The sequence below is a fragment of the Phytophthora ramorum genome, assembly GCF_020800215.1.
Source record: "Phytophthora ramorum isolate Pr-102 chromosome Unknown Phyram_PR-102_s0009, whole genome shotgun sequence".
In the NCBI taxonomy this organism is placed as follows: Eukaryota; Oomycota; class Peronosporomycetes; order Peronosporales; family Peronosporaceae; genus Phytophthora; species Phytophthora ramorum.
In genome coordinates, this window is record NW_027150655.1 from 478,883 (window position 1) to 493,030 (window position 14,148).

The 14,148-nt window shown below is 56.3% G+C and overlaps 5 protein-coding genes across 5 annotated transcripts; 2 read left to right on the forward strand and 3 right to left on the reverse strand.

The window, feature by feature from the left end:
- Positions 1 to 4,296: 4,296 nt before the first annotated feature.
- KRP23_9873 (UDP-glycosyltransferase TURAN) lies at positions 4,297 to 7,001 on the reverse strand (the record flags this gene model as incomplete). The annotated part of the gene is made up of 11 exons (XM_067895482.1): positions 4,297 to 4,336; positions 4,405 to 4,670; positions 4,739 to 4,913; positions 4,979 to 5,060; positions 5,187 to 5,241; positions 5,302 to 5,422; positions 5,493 to 5,669; positions 5,735 to 6,063; positions 6,126 to 6,335; positions 6,402 to 6,528; positions 6,622 to 7,001. The coding sequence occupies 11 exons, from the start codon at positions 6,999 to 7,001 to the stop codon at positions 4,297 to 4,299; spliced, it is 1,962 nt and encodes a 653-aa protein (XP_067741695.1).
- A 168-nt stretch (positions 7,002 to 7,169) lies between these two features.
- On the reverse strand, positions 7,170 to 8,189 carry KRP23_9874 (Protein REVEILLE 1; the record flags this gene model as incomplete). Its single annotated transcript, XM_067895483.1, has 1 exon — positions 7,170 to 8,189. The coding sequence occupies one exon, from the start codon at positions 8,187 to 8,189 to the stop codon at positions 7,170 to 7,172; it is 1,020 nt and encodes a 339-aa protein (XP_067741696.1).
- Positions 8,190 to 9,229: 1,040 nt separating this feature from the next.
- KRP23_9875 (uncharacterized protein) lies at positions 9,230 to 10,135 on the forward strand (the record flags this gene model as incomplete). The annotated part of the gene is made up of 1 exon (XM_067895485.1): positions 9,230 to 10,135. The coding sequence occupies one exon, from the start codon at positions 9,230 to 9,232 to the stop codon at positions 10,133 to 10,135; it is 906 nt and encodes a 301-aa protein (XP_067741697.1).
- Positions 10,136 to 10,252: 117 nt separating this feature from the next.
- On the reverse strand, positions 10,253 to 10,819 carry KRP23_9876 (uncharacterized protein; the record flags this gene model as incomplete). The annotated part of the gene is made up of 2 exons (XM_067895486.1): positions 10,253 to 10,657; positions 10,730 to 10,819. 2 exons carry the CDS (start codon positions 10,817 to 10,819, stop codon positions 10,253 to 10,255), a joined length of 495 nt encoding a protein of 164 aa, XP_067741698.1.
- Positions 10,820 to 11,041: 222 nt separating this feature from the next.
- Positions 11,042 to 14,032, forward strand: KRP23_9877 (Kinesin-like protein KIN-14Q; the record flags this gene model as incomplete). Its single annotated transcript, XM_067895487.1, has 1 exon — positions 11,042 to 14,032. The coding sequence occupies one exon, from the start codon at positions 11,042 to 11,044 to the stop codon at positions 14,030 to 14,032; it is 2,991 nt and encodes a 996-aa protein (XP_067741699.1).
- Positions 14,033 to 14,148: the final 116 nt, after the last annotated feature.

The window sequence follows — 14,148 nt, forward strand, 5'->3', positions numbered from 1 at the left end:
CACGACTTGGGCTCCGCTGGCATACGGCACCTTGTCGGGCAAATACAGTGCTGGTATCCCGGACGGCTCCCGTTTCTCCGACAAGGCATTTGCTGCTCGCCGACTTGTGCCGAGCTTCGAGGAGCGTGTCGAGATGGCTGGGAAGCTAAAAGCAATTGCCGACGACCTCGGCTGCTCCCTTCCGCAGCTTGCTACTGCGTGGTGCGTCTCCAACGAGAACGTGTCTACCGTGATGATCGGTGCCAGTCGTCCGGAACAACTCGAGGAGAACCTCAAGGCGCTGGATTTCGTGGAGAAAGTGACGCCGGAAGTGAAGGCCAAGATTGATGCCATCGCCAAGTTTGTGCCCACTGTCCCGGAGCTGGATGTGCTTGCTAACATCCGTGGCAGGCACCTGTAAACGATTCCGTCCTCGCTCAATTGAGCCACAAGGTTAAGCGAATTCAAAAACAGTAAGCGACATAATTGTTGCTTGAGCTGAAGTACTTTTGTCTCGCCTCTCATTGAACTATACTTCCACAACAGTTGATCGCTGCTTACAGGTGACGTCTGCGCAGAGTCGCCAATACATCCTGCTTCGGAATCGTAGGCACATAGTTGACGATGGCATCGATTTTCGCCTTTACCTCGGGCGTCACCTTGTCGACAAAGTTTAGTGCCTTCAGGTTCTCCTCGAGCTGCTCCGGACGACTGGCACCGATCAGTACAGTGGACACGTTCTCGTTCGAGACACACCAAGCGAGCGCGAGCTGCGGAAGGGAGCAGCCTAGCCCAGCTGCAACCGGTTTGATCTTGTCAGCAATTTCCACGCGCTCTTCAAACGTTGGGGTGAGCGCCATATCCTTGAACGTCGGCGTCGTGAAGCGAGAGTCGGCAGGTCTCCCAGCCGTGTATTTGCCCGACAGCAGGCCAAAGGACAGCGGCGAGAACGTCGTCAGTCCCAGCTTGTACTTGTTGTACAAGTCTACAAACTCAAACTCCACCTTGTTGCGGTCAATCAAGCTGTACTGAGCCTGCTCCACAATGGGGCGGATCAGGCCAAGACGGTCAGCGACCTCGCACGCTTCCTGGATATCCGACGCCAGCCACTGGCTGGTTCCCCAGTAGTAGGCCCAGCCCTGCTGGATCACGAAGTTCATAGCCCGCACAGTCTCCTCGATGGGCGTGTACGGCTCCGAGCGGTGGCAGAAGGCCACATCGACGTTGTCGAGCTCAAGCCGGCGTAACGATGCTTTCATGCCTTCAATGATGTGCTTGCGGCTCACACCCTGGTCGTTCGGACCCGCTCCCGTGAAGCCTTTAGTTCCAGCGAAGATTTTCGTTGTCACGACCAGGTCCTCACGAGTCCACACTCCGTCTTCGACACCTTTCTTGATGGCGAGGCCCATGATCTCCTCCGAATGTCCATCGGCGTAGTTTTCGGCGTTGTCGAAGAGGTTGATACCGTGCTTGAAGGCGGTCTTCATCATCTTGTACCAATTGTCGGGCGTGTACTTCGGATCGGTGGCATCGTAGAACATCCACGAGCCGAGCGAGAGCTTGGAGACCAGCAGCCCCGAGTTACCGAGAAAACGGTACGTCATCTTGGTGTCGGCCATCGTGGCTTGGCGGATCTTAAAAGGACTGAAGTGTTCGGGGATCTGCTTGAGACCGAGTAAACAGAAGAATGAGCTGTACACTACGAGGCTCACGCAGTACATGCATTCTGAGTTGAGTAACTGCCGCACAACCAAAGACGATTGTGCGCCTGAAATGATCAGCCTGGACCACCGGCGCATAATCTTCGTGATTGTGCGGCAAGCAGCTCACACGGATGCGCGCCAGCTTCAAGCTCGTTGGCATTGCTCAGTCTTCAATCGGCTGCTTCTCGCGCAGAACTCCAGGCACCATGGCTCCCAACTCTTCGACCAAGATGACGTACCGCTTCCTCGGCGATTCCGGACTTCTTGTCTCCAAGCTCGCGCTCGGCTCCTGGATGCAATACAGTCCGGAGCAGACGCCGGATGCATGGTACAAGATGATGCTACTGGCGTTCCAGCACGGAGTCAACTTCTTCGACAACGCTGAGATCTACGGCAACGGCCAAGCGGAGGAAAACATGGGCGCCGCCATCAAGAGAGGCATCGCTGATGGTGTCTGGAGCCGTGAGGACTTGGTGATCACCACGAAGCTTTTAAGCGGCCACAAGGGCTACGAGAACTCGGGCCCAAACGACCAAGGATTGAGCCGCAAGCACATCGTGGAGGGCATCAAGTCGTCTCTAGCCCGCCTACAACTCGACTACGTCGATGTGGTGTTTTGTCACCGCCAGGAGCCCTACACGCCCATCGAAGAAACCGTCCGCGCCATGAGCTACCTCATTGAGCAAGGCTGGGCCTTCTACTGGGGAACCAGCGAGTGGCTGGCTGCTGATTTCCAAGAGGCCTGCGAGATCGCCGACCGTCTCGGTCTCATCCGCCCCATTGTCGAACAACCGCAGTACAACATCTTTGAGCGCAACAAAGTGGACTATGAATATGTCGACCTGTACAAGAAGTACAAGCTGGGCCTCACGATTTGGTCGCCGTTGGCGTTCGGCACGCTGACGGGCAAGTACACCAGCAATGTGCCAGCCGGCTCGCGCTTCACGACGCCGAGGTTCAAGGAAGGACCTCTTTCCGTAGGCTTCACTGAGCACGTCGCGATGGCCGACAAACTCAAGCCGATTGCGACTGAGCTGGATTGCACGCTTGCACAGCTCGCGACAGCGTGGTGTGTCGCGAACGAGAACGTATCGACTGTCCTTGTTGGTGCCAGTCGCCCGGAACAACTGAAGGAGAACCTGGCGGCCTTGGACTTCGTGAACAAGGTGACACCTGACGTGAAGGCCAAGATCGACGCTATCGTCAACTTCGTGCCCAAGCTCCCAGTGATCGACCAGTTCTGCTTCAGACGCAAGCAATTCTTGTAGGAAGTGCATCGCTCAATTTAGTGCAAGCTCAAGTAAGCTTTGGGACGGAAGTCTATTCCATTCAAATGTATTGAACGACCCATGAACGGTGCTTGGTATTATGTTGTGGCCGTCGGGCGCAGTACTGGTGTCTTCACAGGCTGGAGGCAACAGGTTGATGGTTTCTCTGGCCGCATGTGGAACAAGTTCAGGTGAAACGTCAAGTACAGGAATATCCAAGGACGTTGTTGCAAGCAGCAAACTCTTCTCGAAGTTCCTCAGCGACACGCGGTTGGTGTTCACCGAGGACAATACTCAACACCGCAGTCTCAACAACTTCCACTTCATTCAATTAGCTATGTCTGAAAAGGCTCGTGAGGTTCCGACACCAACAAAATGGTGCATCTGAGTACTACTTGGCCAACACTGCGTCAAAGGGGTCGACAAGCCCAAGTCTCGGGATTTGCGACGTTCGCTCAAGCGGAAGACTTTCTAGGCAGACTCAGCATGAAGGTGAATCCACAAGGTCAAATGAGCACGGGATCAACTTCCTTGACAACTCCGAAAGCTGCGTTGACAAGTAGTGGGTGGGTGCCAAGCAACGCCTGGACTTGGAGCACGTTCACCATTCCCGCTGATTGAAGAGACCATACACTTCATGATCCAGCAGGGCGTTATACTGGGGTGCTGGCGAGTGCCTTGCTTCCGACGTCCAGGAGGCTTGAGAATCGCTGCTTTGGCTTGGTCCGTCCTACCGTCGAACACCCGCAGTGCAAGATGCTCACTCCCAGCAAGGGGGAGTTGAGTACATGAAGTACAAGCTGGGTCTCACTCCTTAGTCGACTTTGGCGTTCAAGCGGTGATCAAGTGGAGTCGTCTCGCTTCACAACGCCGGCGTTCAAAATGTTCTCGCTTGTGTCTTTGCAGCCATAGCTACAAAATCAAAGCGATCGCGGACGAGACTGCTTGTCCCTCAACTGTGGTGCGGTGGCCAGTAGCGTGGAACGACCGGACGAGAATCTGAAGGCGCTTGACTTACGGACTAGGCAGCACCAGAGGTGAAGCCGAAGATCGACGCCAACTTCCCGTTTGTGCCGACAGTTCCCAAACTGAACGGGCGACATCTATGAAGCGGAGGACTCAACAAAAAGCTTCGGCGTTCGGAAAAATATGCAGGCATCTACACCACACCAAACACACACTTGTGCTCGAAAGCGCGTCATTCATTATCAACAGCACCACGCCAGCGACGCGGAGTGATGCAAGCAGCGAGTGCATGGAGTAAAGAGAGTGACAATCAGAGGAGGCAGAGGCACTCAAAAAGCTACCGTCGACACAAGACGCGGCTGCACTACTCCTGGAGAGACCTACTTGTGTCCGCCCACCACCGGCTTGACATTGTTGAGACTACAAGACACACAAAACCATCAATCAGCCCCCATCCAACCATCCACCTGTCACCTCCTCCAACATACTTGATCGTGATGCGCAGGTTGCTGCCCTTGGGGACGTCGAACTTCTTGGGGTGCGTACGGAAGTGGTTGATAATGTTGGACACGTCCAGGCCGCCCTGGGTCTTGCTCTTCTTGTTCTGCTTGCGCGCCGCCGATGTCTTGTGGGGCCGCAGCTGCACCGTGGGCGCTTTCTTGACCTTCTTGGCGGCCAGCAGTAGTCCAGGCCGTCGCTTGTTCATCACCGACTGCCTCTTGGCCGACGCCACGGCCGCGTTGGCCCTGGCGCGCTGTGCACAGTTCACACAGAGAGGCGTCAACGTCTCATCCCCTTTTCCTGCTCTTCCAGTCAACGTACAGCGGCCTTGGACACGGGAACGAGGATCGTCTTCTTGACGTTCTGCTGCTTGTGGGATTGCGTCTTCTTCTGCGTCTTCTGGGGCGTCTTCTGGGGCGCTGGGCCGGTTTCTTCTTCTTGTCGGTGGGTTTGGCCTTGGGTTTTTGTTGCTTCTTGGCCTTCTGGATGAGCGTGTCTGATAGAGCAATACAGAGGTTAAGGTAAGGTAGGTGTAGTGGTTGCTAGGGGAGGGCGACGCACCGAGAGGAAGCGAGAGCTTCTCCTCCGGGGAGATACCGAGCGAGAAACCTCCGGGTGTCGCCATGGTTCTTGGTGTTTGGAGCTGCTAAAAGTTTGTGTATGGAAGATTTGGAATGCTGTTACGGGGGATATGATGGAGGAAAGGTTTATGGTGGTTGCTACACGAGGTGGACTGCCACTAAGTAGACAATGAATACTTAGCGGAGACGGAGTTGCTGCTTGAAGAGAGGAGCGGCGACGCGGTTCCAGTTCTCCGGCCAGTGCTGTGAGATATGGGGATTAGTGTGAGAGGATGTCAAGGAGACGTTGATGTGAGGACGCACCTCCACAGTCTTCAAGGACGCTCGGAGACGGTTGAGCTGCGCGGTGTCCGTGGGATAGCCCTTGAGCAGGCTGTAGAGCTGCGCGGAGAGCTGCTCCGATGAGTCGAACACCAAGCCGTTCCTACGCAGAGTGATAAAGATTAGTGCACTATAGCACTCAAAAAGCTGGCTTGCTGCTGCAGCAGACGTACTTGTCGTGCTTCACGAGTTCGTCCAGGCACTTGAATCCGATGGCGCACACGGGAAGCCCGCAGCCGAACATGTCCAGCACTTTCATCGGCAGGTCCAGACCGGACGACGAGGTATGTAAGCACACGCCCAAGTCAGCACTGCCAAGTACGAGCGGGTAGTCGCTTGCCTCGAGCCACCTACAGAATCAAACGTGAGAGTATGAGAATCATAACGCTTTAGCTCAGGCAACCGATGTGCGTACATTGTAGCGATTCGGATGCGCTTGAAGGCGAGCTGTCTGATCTTGTCGAGGTACATTTCCTTCTGCGGTCCCTTGCCTGTCACCACCACGAGCAGGTTGGGGAATTCAGAGACGCCAAGCGACGATGTGCGCTTGTCGAGAAGCTCGAGTGCTTTCAGCAGAATGCCAAAGTCTTCGTCCGCAGTCCAGCTCGTGGAGCTGATGATCATAGCCGGTCGGTTCTCACGGGGCTGTACGACAGACTTGCCCTTCTTGCCATTTAGCCCGCGAGTCTTCCGCGTGAGAAGCGTCTCCTCCAAATTCGCCGAGTTCTCTCCCCACATGACCAACTGCAGGCGACAACGACGTCAAACAACCAACCCACATGTGATGAACAACTGTTTGAACCTACGTCGTTGCAGTGCTCGAGTTGGTCGCCCACGCGACCCAATAGCTCGTGCTGTGTGTCAAGCGGCGTGGGCTTGAAGAAGAGCGGGGGCTTGTCATGCAGCACCGTCGCCTCGATCTGCCAGGTGTCTCTTAGCCACGTCTGCATGACATGGGTCACGCACAAGTTGGCGTCGGCCTTGCGTCCAAAGACGCGCTCGATCCACTTGGCGATCTGTCCACCAGAGGCACCACAGCATCAGTCGATCTCGTGCAACTCCACTTCGTCTGCCTTTCTCACCTTCACCACTGGGTGTCCACCTCCCAGCGACAGCGCCAGCAAACTGTATCCCAAATTGTGCCAGTCGATGACGAACTTGGCTCCCTTCAGTCGGCAGCAGAGCCACACGACGACGAACGTCGGGATCCTGCAATGCCAAAGCGTCCACCACGGTCCACATGGGTCCGCCCCTATTAATAACTGCGAGTCCCAACCCACTTCAGCTAGTCGAGTCCCTTACGTCGGCGGGTTCTGCAGCAGCACGAGGTCCACGCTGCCGGCCGTCACGAGCAGCAGCCAGAGCAGCTGCAGCAGTTGCAGCAGCACCTTCACGGGTGCCAGCAGCAGGAACAGCTTGCGCGGAAGACGCTGTAGGCGCGGCGTGAAGCTCAGCAGCTCAATGTTGGACTGGCGAACCACGTCGGGCACGCAGCGCTCGCCCGCGTAGCCCAGCAGCGTCACGCGCAGGTCCGGAGACATGCGCGCCAGCGACAGCGCGTGGTACTGCATGCGCGGACTGCGGCCGATGTCGCCCAGCACCATCACGACGGCGTGACGACGGGGCCCATGACGAGGAGCAGGCGGCTTCTTGGCCGACGGGCGACGCCGCGTGGGCGCCATGAGCAGCAAGACACGAGGAATGCCTCCGAGTTTCTACCAATCACATCGGACGAGGGATACTTGTAGACGATTCATTCATGTGGTCGTGGGGGACTATAGACTTGTAGATAGGCAAATAGGTAGGATACATGTCCACTCACGGACGCTACGGCACAGTGGACATTCACATCAGGCGGCGCTGCGGTACAGCAGTTTGTTCATGGACGGCAGCGACTCGGTATCGGAGCTGCTGGCGGCGGGGGCGGGTCCAGCGTCGCCCATCTGCAGCTGCGTCAGTTGCAGCGACGCAGCGGTGGAGGTTGGCGACGCCAGTGGCCACTGCCTGGCGTCATCCGCAGTCCACGACTGCGGCCACTCCTTGGTCATCACAGGTCCATTGGGAGGCGAGGGGTACCCACCAGTGTACCCCCTCGGCTTCATGTCGTAGGATGTTGGCGGCGGGTACCTGGTGGCGACCTCCTCCTTGAACCGCTTGAGACTCTGTCGCGGGCTGTTGCTGGCCGACGCCAGACGCTTGCGAGGCGACAGCGTAGCCGATATGGCCGAGCTGGGCGCGCTCTGGGCCGTGGGCGTGACGCTGGCACCTTGGGTCACGAGCCGCGCGCGCTCCTTCTGGATCTGCACCTCGAAGTGGGGCATGGTCTGGTTGAGTCTGGCCAGCTTGGTGAAGAACTTCTGCGCGTGCGTCCGCACCTGCGTGGACGTGCGCGAGCCGATAAGTCGGGCGATCTCGCCCCACGCGGGTCCCTGGAACATCTCGAGGCCCTTGAGGAACCACTGGTGTTCCTCGTTGTTCCAGCGCCCGATGGCGATCTGCTTGTTGCGCCGCAGCACCGTTTGAGCTGGGGCCTTGTGGTCCTGCTCCTGGGCTCGGTCGTAGAGCTCCGACTCGAGGGCGAGCGGCCGAGAGTACGTCGGGGACGGCAGGAACTGCGTCGGCGGCGATTGGGGGTGCGGCTCCGTCGGCCAGTGGGGAGGCGCCGACGCGTACATTGGCGACGAGGCGTACGCGCGCTGGTCTCGACTGGTAGCAGCGTCCTGCAGCCACCCGCTTTGGGGCTGAGAAGCAGCGACTGGAGACGACTGCTGGGTCTCCTGCAGTGGGAACCAGCCAGTCTGAGATTGTGGCGGGGGAGATGAGCGCTCTGGGTAGTGCTGCCACGTTGGGCGGTCCATGCCGGGGTACATGGCTATCGGACGAAGCTGCTGTGGAGTCGGCGTCGAATTGGCAAATGGATTGGGTGCAGCGATATCGTTCTTCTCAGACGCGCCTGGGTTGCCTGCTCCTCCCCCTTGGTCCTTTCTTCTCATGTAAATGCCGCTCAGTTCCATTTTCCAGAGCCGAAACGGCCGCGACTTCGACACGGAATGTGCGGTCAAGCCAAGCTGCGATCTTGCCCGAGGCTTGTGCCAGCAGTGTTTCTGTTGGGGATCCCACGTCATCCACCTTGGCGTGGGATCTGCTTGCAGCGCTTTGGCCACCCGCAGCACTTGGCCAGCATCGAAAGCGACGGTGCTAGTGCTGGTGTATACGCCGCTGGCGTCTGCACAGCCGCGCAAGGCTTTCGCTTCTTGTGCTCCCATTTACTTGACAGGATGGTGGAGAGTCGTCTCCAAAAGATACGCCCTTGAAGCAACCGCCGAAAGATCGTCGCGATCCTTGAGTCAGTTGTAGCTGTAGTACGTGTAGCTCTTCCGAGCATGCACTCGGCACTCGCCATTCGCTGCCTAGCATGCACGTGCTACAGGCTGTAGCCTACAGCCCGAGGCCTACTTCGTTGCGACACTCGCCGAGTACAGAGCGCATCCACGCAGCTTGTTTGCAGTGCGAATCAGTCTCCGTTTGCAGGGGCCGTCCTCACCGCAGGAGGACGCACGTATCCAGCCAGAAGATCTCGTTGCTGCTCGGTTGGACGTCAGGCAGCCAACTCGCCGATCAGGCACTCGCATGCACAGTAATACTATCAAGCATAAACTTTGTGCGATAAAGCGCAGGTCCTCCGGCGCCGACAGCAACTGCCATATTGAAGCCATGCACAGTGGTCGCTTGCCTTGCACCTCCGAATTTTCAACCAATCACCGAATTCGCGCGTTTGATGAACATGTACCCATCAGGCGTCTGCATTTCAATCAGTACAATTTCAGCCAATCACAACACGTGTCACGCTCCCATTCGTCGAAAATGTGAAGCGATACCAATTGCATGCATTTTAGAGAAAGAATTCAAGATGGCGGAGCTGTCCTTCCTGGCCCGCCTGGTGCTGACGCTGCTGCTCTCGGCGCTGTCGCTCTTCGTGTACAAGTGGCTGCACCCACGACCCCCATCGCCCTCCCAAGCGCCCGCAAAACGCTCCAAAAAGCGCAGCAAGAAGAAATCCGCCAAGAAATCGGCAGTCTCCGACTCTCCTCAGCCGTCGCCACCTCCGTCCCAAGCGTCCACAGCTGATACGAGTGCCCCCGCTGCTGCTGCAATTGCTCAATATGATGACGTAAGCGAAAGCGATTCGGACGACGGACTTTCGGCCGCACAAGTGCTGGCCACGCGAAAGTTCAAGCCGAAAAGTCTCGGCGGCACTCGCCTGGCTCGAAAGATCAAAGCGTCGCTGCCTTCTGCCAATGCCCCGAGGTTTGCGGTGGATCAGCAAGTGTTAGCGAGGTTCGGAGGTGGAGACCGGTGGTTCCCCGCTACTGTACTGGAGCAGCGTAAAGGGAACGAGTATCATCTGAAATACGACGACGGAGAGGTGGAGTACCGCGTCCCGGCCGAGCTCATCAAACTGCGGCCGAGCGATGAAGATGACAAAAGTGATGGCAATAAATATATGCAGGTTTCGGAAGAGCAGCAACTGGTTGCAGATGCCGAGGAACAGGAAGCCCTGTCGGACTCGGACTTGAGTGGGTCGGACGATGACGACGGATGGCAGGTGGTGGGTACTTCAAGTGCTGCCAAGCGTCAGGCGCGCCACTTGCAAACTGCGGCTCCGGCGGAACCGCTAGTTGATGGACTTACTAAACGTCAGCGTGAGAACCGCCGCAAGAAAGAACGACAGAAAGAGAAGAAGGAGCTGCTGCGCCAGCATGCCCAGAAGGACGACCTGGACGCCCGAGCGCGTTGGCGCTACGTACCGTCGTAAGGTGCTTCTGCGTGACACGTTCAAGCTGAAATGACTGCGATCTAAACGAATCAGACCGACCAGTGTACTTAACTAATCGAAGCGTGAAGTGCAATGAAAATGGAAGGTTATTCGTAGCTACATGATAAACACTTGAGGAATGGTTGCAGGCCCGCGACGTTTGCCACTTGTGAGCTGGTTATCAGTCTCGGGGTCTTCGCTTGGCGTGGAGGTGGATAGATTTTGTGGGATGCAGCTCACCTGCCGAGGCTTGGTTACGTACTCATCCTGCAGAATTGTCTTTGCTTGCGTGCTGATCCCGCGAGTTGGGCGCGGCTTCAGCGAGTCGTACGCTTTGGTTGAAAACTGCTGCTCGTACTGAATACTCGCCAACGTCTTCCGGCTTGGGCGTCCTTGGTTGCGAGTAGTGTCCTGAGGGGAAGCCACGCGACGGTAGATCTTCGTCATGGGCTTCGACGTTGCCTGGGACTTTGCAGCTTGCTGTTGCTCTGGTCTATGAGCATACGCTGCCGCTTGGGCGAGCTATTTAATGCAAAAAGTGTTGGGCATGGATACTGCACCCTGAAGAGCAGATATAGCCATTTCGGTGCTCACCTGGTTACGGAGCTGCTCCATTTCCTGGTTGCTCAGTCGGCCTTTTGCACCCAGCGTAAGCTGTCGCTCCGTTGACCGTGTGCTCCTCATCGACTTCAAGTACAACAAATTGACTTGCCTTGAGCCCAAGAGAGATCTCGTTAGTGTCGCCGCTCACTGTGCAGCTAGCCAGCTATACTTGGCAACTTCAACGTACTATAAAAAGCTGAGCACTGCCCAGCGCACGCTGTCGAGATGGTCTCCATACCGAGAAACCACTCAACTCACTTACGCTTTCTCGGTTGAGAAAGTGTATTCAATCGTACCGTGCTCATGAATCTCTCCAGCGTATCACTTGACGAAGATGAAGACCATCATGCGGTAGCAGAAGAAGAGGAAACGGAGCAGCAGGAACCCAGAAGCGACGAAGAAGGAGGTGACGAGGATGACATTCGGGACGGCGAGATTTCGGCGCAACCGGCACCTGGTTCCGAGTCACTGGCTAACCTTCTCGTGGACATGACTGCGAAGGTCCAAGAAGAGCGAAGCAAGCGCAGCGATGTGGAGAAGCGAAACCATTCGCTGTTGATGGAGCTGGATCAGTTGCAGAAACAAGTGTTGACACTGCGAACTGCTGCTGAAAGTGAACGGAAATCTAGCAATGAGGGTACAACAAAGTCTGACGAGACTTCAGGGCCAACTGTAAATGGTAACTCTGCGAAGTCTCAGCTGACCCCTGCAATACTTAGCGACGCGGAAGCTGGGGAGTTCTGCTGGAAAGAATTGCTGGACGCAAAGAAGGCCAAAGAGAAGGCTCTTGCGGAAGCCCATCAACGGGCCATGCAGGTGATGGAGCTAAATGCGTGTATCTCAATGCAACACGATGAACTGGCGGCTCTGCGTACACGTGCAAGAGAGGATCGCGAAGCGCTCGAGCAAAGTGAAGCTACTGCCAAGGAATTACGCCAAGAGCGTCAACTGCTAACACAGGAAACGAAATTGCTACACGACAACGTTGAGCATTTGACTGCTGAAATGGGCAAGCGCGGCTCACACTTCAAATCGATCATGGAGAAGTGGACGGAGGCGCAAGCTCAAAGCGAGCACCGTGAGCGAGAGAACGCAGCACTACGCGAGCAACTACAAGTTGCTCGTCAACGCGCTGAGCTTCGGGAGCGCGAGCTAGAAACGTTACGAGACGAGCGAGATGCACTCCAGCACCAAGCTAATCAGCTCAAGGGGGCGGTGGCTGCAAAAGCTGCCGAGTCTAAGGCTTTCCAAGCTTACGGAGCTAGCGCTAGGGAACATTTACAATCTCAGCAAGCGGCCATCCAACGGCATGCTGTGTACCGACGCCAAGTGAGCGGCATGGCTCGTGATGCCATTACTTCATTGCGTGGGATGCGAGTAACACTAGCACAGACTCGAGCACCACTTGTGGCAATTCAAGGGGACTTCCGGCGGTTCCTAGAAAGACTGCGGGCCCCAGTGATGACTCTCGTCGAACGCTCATGTCGATATGCGAAGTCAGCGCATATTGAACATGCTCCACTTCGGTTGGCACTATACAGCGCCGAACTTGCGCGCCGCCACCTTCATGAGCAGCTTTGGCGTGCAAGACGTGATGCCCTTATTATTTGCCAACTTCAAAACGTGGAGCCACCACCAGACGCTGTAGTTGGCAATGAAAGCGAGTCGGAAAAGTTGTTGCTTCGTGCAAACTACGGGAATGGTGAGCTGTTCCTGCGTGAAAGCACTGTTGGTGGTGCTACCGAGGGTGGTAACGAAGTACTGGGAGTCAAATGCGATGCCGTCTTCTCAGACCGAGCGCGTGAATGGGACCGTCATGAATCAGTGACCCCGCTTCTCCAGTCTGTGTTAGACGGATGCAATGCTTGTGTCACCACTTTCGTCGGCGCGCCTCCTCTTCGCATTGCAGGCTCTACTGGCCAACAATCTGTACCGGAGCTACTACTTCGTGAACTGTTCGCCGCTGTAGGAGCTCATGGTACTGATACGCGTTTCCGCCGAGCAAAGTTCACCATCAGCTTCCTTGCTGTTTTCAACGAGACTGTGTACGATTTACTCGGTCTTGAAGCGATGACAGCACCGCCAACGGAGGCAAACGCCTCCTCAGCGCGACATATTGTGGTGCTAGAGGTACAGAATGCGGAGGAAGCTCTAATGGTGCTTGCGGGTGGACGCGAGCACCTCACTGCAACGGCTACCCAGCCGTTTGGTTCGACTGAGTCGGTTCCGTTGTTGAACGGATCTCTCACCCACACGGTCGTGACGGTATGTTTGACCTACGAAAGCTTGCTTACCGGTGCAGTACCCGTCAAGTCGAAGCTCCAAATCGTCGAGGTAGCGCTAGGGTCTGGTACAGGACCCAAATCCACTGCAAAGGCCTCACTCCCATGGTCCGACAGCCGTGACGAGGTGAGGCAACGAGTTGCTGTGGAGAATGGATCTGAAGCACTCGTGAATGCTCTTGCTGAGGTCCGACTGAAGGATGTGGCCTTCGTGCGCTATCACAGTTCCAAGCTGACAGTGCTTCTTCAAGATACCGTCAAGCCTGGCGCTAAATTCCTCGCACTCGTGGCTCTGCCTTCTTCCTGTTCAGCTCGAGCGCCCTCTAAAGACTTCAACCCGGCAGCTATTGTGCGTGTTCTTCAGCAGATTCGTTCTGCCGTCGGAGGCGGCGATAGTGCTACGAAAAGCAGTTCTCGTGATCGGTCCCTCGAAGGCTTCATGAACCGTTTGGCACTACAACAGTCGCCGCTTTCCAGCGATCTCACGCTACCCTTCTCGTCCCTCGACATGCAAGACCACGCTCGCCACCGTGCAGGCTCGGCGATCTCGTGGGAAACCGAGCTAGAAATCATGACCAAACGGTACGGCAAAGACGCCCTCAACTCCATCGACGTTGCCCCCGCCTCTCCTTATCACGAAGTCGAATACAACCAGCACCAGCACCAACTGCCCACCCCAGCAGAAGTGCACCCTATCATCTACTCAATCAGTTCTACCACGCCACCTCCAGAGCCCAAAGCAGCCGTACGCAAGTCAAAACCGGCTCGCAAAGTCTCCAGAATAGCTCCTCCTGCAGCCAAGAAGCAGGCCGCCACGATCCTCCTGCCGCCCTCTCGCGCAGTTCGCTCCGTGTCGCTCTCTCGCTCCAACTCTGCCCTCCTACCTTCGCCAGTATCCGCCCAGTCCACTATCGGCACCGTGCTCAAGATCCGGCGAGAGACTACGTCCAGTGCGCTCAAGAAGACGCTCCTGAGCCGGAAGCTGCAGGACAAGCGCACCCCGTTCCGCTAAAAAAAAAACTTCAACAAAATGACCTTCACTCCTATTTTCTTGCTTTTAGTATCCTTCCAAACCAATACAAACACCAAGTCAGTTAGCCCAGTTATCTAACTGTTACGTGTCAAATA